This window comes from Amblyraja radiata, chromosome 11, assembly GCF_010909765.2.
Source record: "Amblyraja radiata isolate CabotCenter1 chromosome 11, sAmbRad1.1.pri, whole genome shotgun sequence".
NCBI classification, from domain to species: domain Eukaryota; kingdom Metazoa; phylum Chordata; class Chondrichthyes; order Rajiformes; family Rajidae; genus Amblyraja; species Amblyraja radiata.
The window spans coordinates 10,645,916-10,655,979 of record NC_045966.1 but is presented as its reverse complement, the minus strand read 5'-3'; the positions used below and the strand labels follow the sequence as shown (position 1 = coordinate 10,655,979).

Here is a 10,064-nt window from a genome sequence, read left to right as displayed (position 1 = left end):
CCCACGTGGTTACAGGGGAGAAGGTACAAACTCTTTACAGACAGCACTCGTAGTCAGGATGGAACCTGGGTCTCTGGAGATGTGAGGCAGCAATTCTACCGCTGTGCTGCCGTGCTTGTCTCTTGCGCCACTGTGTCTTAACTAAAACTAAAAGTCCAGTTCATCACTGCACTGGCCTGTTGGAGAAGGAACCACTAAACCTAGTGTTGCCAACGTTCTCACTCTCAAATAGGGGGCAAAAGGTAAAAATACGGGACAAATTCCCGACGGCAATTCGTTGACCGACTCAGCCGTGGCTGGGTGAATGATGAGTTGGCCCGGGTGCTGGACTGCACACTAAGCCCAGCCGGCGGGGCCAGCTGAGGAGTTTTGGCCCGAGCCGCGCGATGTCGCGCGCAAAGTCCGGCGCCCCGTCCAACTCATGAACCGATGATCGGCCACGAGAAGGAGGGGGGTTTGGTGGTGTCGGCGGTAATCGAAGGTCCGAAGGTCAGACAGCTGGCCGGGCTGCCGACTGACCGACGGGGCCACGGGCGAGGTGCTGCTGCTGCACTCCATGGGCTGCACTACGTCGGGACGGATGAGGTGGGGCCGGACTCGACGCTCCCACCCGACAGTCTCCTCGTGGTAGCTGTCAAATACGGGACAAACCAATTTAGCCCAATATACGGGATGTCCCGGCTAATACGGGATGGTTGGCAACCCTAAGGAAACCTGACTGGGAACTTTTTTTTTTCCATTTGCGCCTCACGGGATGGGATGCCAGGGGCTTCTGTACAACTTAAACACTGGGAACAAAATATCAGAAGCCTGAAAATATTTACAAGGAGGATGAAATTTCCCACAGAGTGAGGGGTATAAAGAGGAAGGGAGCTGGTTGGTTGCCAGATTTGTACTCAACCAAAACAAACACAGTAAAGTATTTGATCTCAGTGCTGCCAAACCATCTGATATAAAACAAACAGTGTACTAACATGAATAAGATTGCCAGTGAATTCAAACTGAATGCACACGACTTACAATTCCATTATTTCCTTCGAGACAAAAGCACCCATTGAGTGAAAATGCCTGTACTTTAGAGATACAACGTGGAAACAGGCCCTTCGGCCCACCGCGTCCACGGCAACCAGCGATCACCCCGTACACTAGCACTATCCTATACGCGCCAGGGACAATTTACCGTGGAGTTTGTACCTTCTCCCTGTGACCGCGTGGGTTTTCTCAGGATGCTCCAGTTTCCTCCCACACTCCAAAGACGTACGGGTTTGTAGGTCGATAGACACAAAGCAGTGGGTCAGGAGGGAAAAGATGGGTGACGTTTCTGGTCGGAACCCTTCTTCAGGCTGGTTACCTTAAACTAGTATCTGACACCTAGTATTTGACATTTCCACGTGCCATTAAATTTACTGACACATGTTTGAAATAGTCCCAGCCACCAAATATCAATAGTCAATAACCTACTAAAAGATTCTTCTCTGCGTTAGAACTGCAGGACCTCCTATAATAACAGAGACTCCATAGACTGAAGGAGGCTCCCAACCTGAAACATCGCCTGTCCATTCCATCTCCGGATGCTGCCTGATCTGCCGAGTTGCTCCAGCACTTTGTATTTTACTACAATAACATTGTGAATCTTTGGAGTTTTTTCCCACTGGCCTGCCCCAGATTTTTATAGTGCTTTCCTACATTCAGGCTATTTTCTAATCACAAGTTCTAGGAGTAGAATTAGGCCATTCGGCCCATCGATTCTACTCTGCCAATGCTGATCGATCATAGAAACATAGAAAATAGGTGCAGGAGTAGGCCATTCGGCTCTTCGAGCCTGCCATTCAATATGATCATGGCTGATCATCCAACTCAGTATCCTGTACCTGCCTTCTCTCCATACCCCGATCCCCTTAGCCACAAGGGCCACATCTAACTCCCTCTTAAATATAGCCAATGAACTGGCCTCAACTACCTTCTGTGGCAGAGAGTTCCAGAGATTCACCACTCTCTGTGTGAAAAATGTTTTTCTCATCTCGGTCCTAAAGGATTTCCCTTTATCCTTAAAATGTGACCCCTTGTCCTGGACTTCCCCAACATCGGGAACAATCGTCCTGCATCTAACCTGTCCAACCACTTAAGAATTTTGTAAGTTTCTATAAGATCCCCCCTCAATCTTCTAAATTCTAGCGAGTACAAGCCGAGTCTATCCAGTCTTTCTTCATATGAAAGTCCTGACATCCCAGGAATCAGTCTGGTGAACCTTCTCTGTACTCCCTCTATGGCAAGAATGTCTTTACTCAGATTAGGAGACCAAAACTGTACGCAATACTCCAGGTGTGGTCTCACCAAGACCCTGTACAACTGCAGTAGAACCTCCCTGCTCCTCATGGCTGATCTCTGCCCTCTAATACCATTTTCCTGCCTTCTCTCCCCACAACCCTTGGCAACTGTTCTAATCAAGAATTTGCCTTAAAAATATCCACTGACTTGGCCTCCTGTGGCGATGAGATTAACTACCCTCTGCCTAAAGAAGTTCCTCCTCACCTCCTTTCTAAAAGAGCGCCCTTTAATTCTGAGGCTAGGACATCTGGTCCTAGACTCTCCCACCAGTGGAAACATCCTTTCCACATCCACTCTATCTATGCCTTTCATTATTCTGTAAGTTTCAATGAGGTCCCCCTCTCAACCTTCTAAACTCCAGCGAGTAGAGGCCTAGTGCTGTCAAACGCTTAACATATGCTAACCCCCTCATTCCTGGAATCATTCATGTAAACCTCCTCAGGACCCTCTCCAGAGCCAGCACATCCTTCCTCAGATATGGGGCCTATTTTGCTCACAGTCCTCCAAATGTGGCCTGGCCAGCGCCTTATAGAGCCTCAGCATAACATCTCTGTTGTTGTATTCCAGTCCTCATGATATAAATATTAGCATTGAATTATGCCGTATTCTATACAATATGCTCCGTATTACACAAAATAAATAATGCTTACTTGAACCTATGAACCAAGCATGCTCCTCTAATCCTTATCATGTTTTATAAAGGTTCATAGACTTAGCAGAATGTCATGAACAGTTTCTAATAATTGGGTATATTGATTGCACTTCCATCTCTAAACAGCACAATGTGTAGGAAGAAACTGCAGATGCTGGTTTATACTGAAGATAGACACAAAGGGCTGCAGTAAATCAGTGGGTCAAGCAGCATTTGTGGAGAAAAAGGATGGGTGATGCTTTGGGTGGGAAACATCACAGTTCTTCAGGGTTCTGACCCGAAACGTCACCCATCCCTTTCTCTCCATAGATGCTGCCTGACCCGCTGACTTACTCCAGCAGTTTGTGTCTATCTAACAGCAAAATGTTCTTTCGTTTATTTTAGTTTGGTTTATAGATACTGGGCTGAAAGAGGCTCTTTGAAAAGCACCAAAACACATAAAAGTTAACATAAACATCCACCACAGTGGATTCCCCACGCTCCTCACTGTGATGGAAGGCAATAAAGTCCAATCTACTTCCTCTTTATTCTTCCGCAGTCGGGGCAGTCGAAGCATCCATCAGAGCGATCAAAGCTCCCGCAGCCGGCGGTTGAAGCTCTCGCGTCAGGGCGGGCGAAATACCCTCGTCGGGCGGCCGAAACTCCCGCGGCTTCGAGTTCCCGAAGTCGGTCTCTGACCAGAGACCGCGGGCTCCATGATGTTAAGTCCGCAAGCACCCATGGTTGGAGCTCCGAGGTCGATCCCTGGCAAAGGGATCGCGGGCTACGCAATGTTAAAAGTTCGTAGGCGCCCCCCCGGTGGAGCTCTCAAAAGTCGGTCTCCAGCAAAGGCCGCCAAACTCCTCGATGTTAGGCCGCAGTGCGGACGGGGATACGATACGGGGGAAAATCGCATCTCCGTCGAGGTAAGAGATTAGAAAAAGTTTCCCCCAACTCCCCCCCTCCCCTCCCCTCCCCCCCACATAAAACAAGCTAAAGAACACAAAAAACATGCATTTAACACATGCTATTAAAACACAAAGAAGGAAAGGACAGACAGACTGTTAGCGAGGCAGCCAAGTCTACTCCGCCTACAATCATGGCTGCTCTATCCCTCCCAGTTAGTGTTGCAATTAGTGAGTCACTTTCTTCAGGAGATGCGGTGGAAAGGGGAGAAAGCTGGGTAAATGTAGGTCATGTAGTACATTCCAAACCATCACATCAGCTGTCTTAACTATTAACGATTGATAGTCACTGATCGCGGTAACTTACATAACAGCTGTTTTAACTATAAAATGATTGGTAATCGCCGATAGGTAGCAGTAACTTACATAGTTATCCCTGGCAGACCAGCCTGGGTAAAGCTGCATGTGCAGTTGCCGTTCTTTCCTTGCCAGTTCGTAGTACTTTGCTTGTTCCTCACGGGTCAGAGCGTGCCACTGTGTCAACAGAATACAACCACAGGAGATGTTAGACACAAAATGTTGGAGTAACTCGGCAGGTCAGGCAGCATCTCGGGCGCTGGTCTGTACGGAGTTTGTACGTTCTCCTCGTGACCTGCGTTAGGTTTTGTCCGGGTGCTCCGGTTTCCTCCCACACTCCAAAGGCCTTACACTTTAGTAGGTTAAAGCTAGGGACAAAATGCCAGAGTAACTCAGCGGGTGAGGCAGCATCTATGGAGAGAAGGAATTGGCGACGTTTCGGGTCTCGACCCGAAACGTCGCCAATTCCTTCTCTCCATAGATGCGGCCTCACCCGCTGAGTTACTCCAGTATATTCTGTCTACCTTCAATTTACCAGCATCTACAGTTCTTTCTTAAACTTTAGTAGGTTAATTGTCTTGGTATAATCGTATAATTGTAAATTGTAGGGTAGTGTTAAGGGCCTGTCCCACGAGCATGCGACTGCATGCGGCAAGCGCGACCAAACCAGAAGCGGGGGCTGCGCGGAGGTCAAGTGAGTGACATGAAGTTCGAGCGAAGTCCGCGGGAAGTTCGCGCGTGACGTCCGACGTTGAGGCGGTGCGTACGCCGTCGAGGTGGCTGCGGGCTGGCAGGCCGTTGCCACGCGGAATTTTTGAACACGGTCAGTTTTTCGGAGCCCCGCGTGATGTCGGGACCAGCTCCGCACAACTCCATACGGCTCCGCCGATCGAAGTGGGACCGGCCCTGCGAGGCCGCATGGCTCAAGCGACCACGTTAGGTCGCGCTTGCCGCATGCAGTCGCATGCTGGTGGGACAGGCCCTTTAGGCCGCGCTTGCCGCATGGAGTCGCATGCTCGTGGGACAGGCCCTTTAATGTGCGGGGATCGCTGGTCGGCGCAGACTTGGAGGTGCCGATTCATTCCATTCCCTCCGTAGATGCTGCCTGACCCACTGAGTTACTCCAGCACTTTGTGTTTTGCCGACGGTTCCACCGTCTGCAGTTCCTTCTGTGTAATCATATAGTCAACAGGCATGAAGAATGACACATATCTGAAGAATCTGGGGCCATTTTTGAAATATATTCATGTATGAGTTATTCCCCTCAGCTGGGGAATGGTTGAGAACAGAGTCATTTATATATGGTAGACACAAAATGCCAGAGTAACTCAACGGGACAGGCAGCATCTCTGGAGAGAAGGAATGGGTGATGTTTCGGGTCGAGACCCTTCTTCATTTATATATGTCTGCTGGTGATATGGATAGATATATACATATATATAAATATATTTTGACTTACTCTTCTGCCCAAGATTTGATTGATGGCTGCGCTCTCTTTCAGAGTACACTCTGCAACCACTTTTGCTCTCATTTCCTTCATGTAGAGCATGAATGCATTGAGGGGCTTTTTAATAGTCGGCTTTTTACTCTCCTTTTCCCTTTTTGGTTCAGGATTAGACTTCCTAAAGGACAAAAATAAAAGCATAAAGTGTGAGAATAGATTGTCGGAGTCATAACTCACTACAACAGCCTTTGTATGCCCCTGTCCCACTTAAGAAACCTGAACGGAAACCTCTGGAGACTTTGCGCCCCACCCAAGGTTTCCGTGCGGTTCCCGGAGGTTTTTGTCAGTCTCCCTACCTGCTTCCACTACCTGCAACCTCCGGCAACCACCTGCAACCTCCGGGAACCGCACGGAAATCTAGGTTTCCTAAGTGGGACAGGGGCATAACAAGTCCGCTGACCATCGAACCGTCGGGCCAAAACCGTTTCTGCTCCGCGGATATCCAAGATGGCGCCGAAGCCAGGCGGCTCTTTGTGAGCTGATCCCTGAAGAGTGGAACAGCAATTACTCCCCACAGGCGATCGTTGTAGGCTTGGAAACACCTCCACCCAAGACCCGCATGAAATTGCAGCGAATTGTGGACGCAACCCAGAGCATCACACAAACCCTTGCATTGACTCCATCGACACATCATGCTGTCTCGGCAAGGCCAGCAGCATAATCAAGGACGAGTCGCACCCTGGTCACTCCCCTCTTCCTCCCTCTCCCATCAGGCAAAAGGTGCATAAGTGTGAAAACGCACACCTCCAGATTCAGGGACAGTTTCTTCCCAGCTGTTATCAGGCAACTGAACGACCCTACCACAACCAGAGAGCAGTGCAACTATTATCTCCCAGAACTACTATCTACCTCATTGGTGACCCTCGGACTATCCTTGATTGGACTTTGCTGGCTTTGTCTTGCACTAAACGTTATCCCTTATCATGGACACAGTGAATGGCTCGATTGTAATCGTGTATTGTTTTTCCGCTGTTTGGATAGCACGCAACAAAAACTGTACCTCGTGCACGTGAATATTAAACTTAATTAACTAACTGCACTCTTTTACAACTGTAGGTAGATAAAATGCTGGAGAAACTCAGCGGGTGAGGCAGCATCTATGGAGCGAAGGAATAGGTGACGTTTCGGGTCGAGACCCTTCTTCAGACTGATGTAGGGGGTGGGGGGCGGGGGGGCGGGAAGAAGAAAGGAAGAGGCGGAGACAGTGGGCTGTGGGGGAGCTGGGAAGGGGAGGGGAAGGAGGGAGAAAGCAAGGACTACCTGAAATTGGAGAAGTCAATGTTCATACCGCTGGGGTGTAAACTACCCAAGCGAAATATGAGGTGCTGCGTCTCCAATTTGAGGTGGGACTCACTCTGGCCATGGAGGAGGTCCAGGGCAGAAAGGTCGGATACGGAATGGGAGGGGGAGTTGAACGGCTGAGCCACCGGGAGATCGGATTGGTTAATGCAAACTGAGCGGAGGTGTTGGGCGAAGCGATCGCCAAACCTGCGCTTGGTCTATTACAACTGTGGTCAGCTTGACTGTGATCATACATAGTCTTTTCGCTGACTTAATAGCACATGACAAATGTTTCTTCACTGTACCTCAGTATACGTGACAATAATAAACTAAACTAAACTAAACATAGAAACATAGAAAATAGGTGCAGGAGTAGGCCATTCGGCCCTTCGAGCCTGCACCGCCATTCAATATGATCAAGGCTGATCATCCAACTGAGTATCCTGTACCTGCCTTCTCTCCATACCCGCTGATCCCATTAGCCACAAGGGCCACATCTAACTCCCTCTTAAATATAGCCAATGAACTGGCCTCAACTAACTTCTGTGGCAGAGAATTCCACAGATTCACCACTCTCTGTGTGAAAAATGATTTTCTCATCTCGGTCCGAAAAGACTTCCCCCTTATCCTTAAACTGTGACCCCCTTGTTCTGGACGTCCCCAACATCGGGAACAATCTTCCTGCATCTATAGCCTGTCCAACCCCTTAAGAATTTTGTACGTTTCTATAAGATCCCCCCTCAATCTTCTAAATTCTAGCGAGTACAAGCCGAGTCTATCCAGTCTTTCTTCATATGAAAGTCCTGCCATCCCAGGAATCAGTCTGGTGAACCTTCTCTGTACTCCCTCAATGGCAAGAATGTCTTTCTCAACTAAACTAATCCAAACCAAACTGAACAAAACTAAACCAAACCATACACACTCATTCCATTTCATTCTCCCCAGATTCTCTTAACTCATCCCAGAGTCTTACCATTCACCTACATTGGTTGGCATGGACTCGGTGGGCCGAAGGGCCTGCTGTTTCTGTAGACTAAACCAAACTAAACTTTGAGAGCAGCACAGATGATTAATTCTCCTCCTCCACTCTGACTCATCGTTTGCTAATGTAATATAAAATAATGGGTATTGTCTTTTCATTTCTGAGAGAATGGGGTTTTCTCACTTTCATTTCTAGTTTGAACATCTAAGATGAAATAAGGCAGGCAGGCCAGCTAAATATGAGTGTTGTGGGCATTTTCAGCATTGCCCATTTTTCACTTTGACCAACCTGTTGGACGTGTTCAGAACAAACCCAACAAACCCAACACCTCTGCTCACATCCCGGCAATGAGACTGTGGAATCTAATGGGGTGGCACGGTGGCGCAGCGGTAGATGTGCTGCCTTACAGCGCCAGAGACCCGGGTTCGATCCTGACTACGGATGCTGTCTGTACGGAGTTTGTCCATTCGCCCCCGTGACCACGTGGATTTTCTCAGAGACCTTCTGTTTCCTTCCACAGTTCAAAGATATACAAGGGTTCTAGGTCAATTGGCTTGGTGTAAATGTAAATTGTCCCTCGTGTTAATGTGCGGGGATCGCTGGTCGGTGCGGACTCGGTGGGCTGAAGGGCCTGTTTACGCTCTGTATCTCTAAACTAAACTAAACGTCCAAATGTATCAATGGATAACTGAGCAACAGGGAGATGCTTGACTTTCAGAAATGTTTGTGCAGACATTGAATTCTTTCAAATCTGCCAATACATGTCTTTAGTCAGAGGGTGGTGAATGTGTGGAATTCATTTCCACAGAAGGCTGTGGAGGAAAAGTCAGTGGATATATTTAAGGCAGAGATAGATAGATTCTTGATCAGTACATGTGTCAGAGGTTATGGGGAGAAGGCAGGAGAATGGGGTTAGGAGGGAAAGATAGATCAGACATGATTGAATGGAGGAATAGACTTGATGGGCCGAATGGTATAATTCTACTTCAATCACTTATGATCTTGTGAAATGATCAACTACTGTATGTATATAGATAACCCTCTCATCTGCTTGAATGAGCAATATTATTGTTTTGAATTCAGCCTCCATGTATGGCCCAAAGGCAGGCATCGTGGCCTGGTTTGGAAATTCGAACAATCGACAATGAAGGATGTTGCAGAAAGTGGTGGACATTGGCCGGTCCATCACAGGTACTGACCCTCCCCCCACCATCGAAGGGATCTACAGGGAGCATTGTCTCAAGCAGGAAGCTACTATCATCAAGGATTCACGCCGCCCTTGTTAACGCTCGCTTCTGACGATCGCTGCTCCCACTGAGAAGAACGTGCAGGAGCCTGAGACAGCTACTTTGAAGATTGACGTGCATGCGGACTGGCGGGCTCAGGGTTCAAGGACAGCTTCTTCTCACCAACGTTCAGGTTTTTGAAGCACCCTGAACAACCCTAACCACAACCCGACTTCAGCACGGAGCCACGGCGGACTTTGTTCTGCTAAGTCAGAGGGAGGTCAGTATCATGATCTGATTTATTATGAAAAACTAATAATTCAGCGTTTATTGTCTTGATTAGTATGGGTGTCAGGGGTTATGGTGAGAAGGCAGGCGAATGGGGTTGAGAGGGAACGATAGATCAGCCATGATTGCAGGAAGATTGTTCCCGATGTTGGGGAAGTCCAGAACAAGGGGTCACAGTTTAAGGATAAGGGGAAAGTATTTTAGGACCGAGCTGAGAAAATAATTTTTTTACACACAGAGAGTGGTGAATCTGTGGAATTCTCTGCCACAGAAGGTAGTTGAGGCCAGTTCATTTGCTATATTTAAGAGGGAGTTAGATGTGGCTCTTGTGGCTAAAGGGATCAGGGGGTATGGAGAGAAGGCAGGTACAGGATACTGAGTTGGATGATCAGCCATGATCATATTGAATGGTGGTGCAGGCTCGAAGGGCCGAATGGCCTACTCCTGCACCTATTTTCTATGTTTCTCTGTCTATGTTTCTATGATTGAATGGCAGAGTAGACATGATGATCCGAATGGCTTAATTCTGCGTCTATAAATGATAAATATATGAACTTATAGA

At 48.1% G+C, this 10,064-nt stretch overlaps 1 protein-coding gene across 9 annotated transcripts in view; it reads right to left on the bottom strand.

The window, feature by feature from the left end:
* Positions 1–10,064, bottom strand: part of LOC116978270 (transcription factor 7-like 2) — a 204,242-nt gene that overhangs the window by 21,247 nt on the left and 172,931 nt on the right. For all 9 annotated transcript variants that reach the window (XR_004413428.1, XM_033029292.1, XM_033029293.1 and 6 more), the window contains 2 exons: positions 5,681–5,843; positions 4,291–4,398 (listed from right to left, as the gene is read on the bottom strand). Coding sequence is in view for 8 of the 9 variants with exons in the window: in XM_033029292.1 (XP_032885183.1) it covers positions 4,291–4,398; positions 5,681–5,843 (271 nt within the window). In the remaining variant the exon portion in view is untranslated. The remainder of the gene's footprint in view (positions 1–4,290; positions 4,399–5,680; positions 5,844–10,064) is intronic.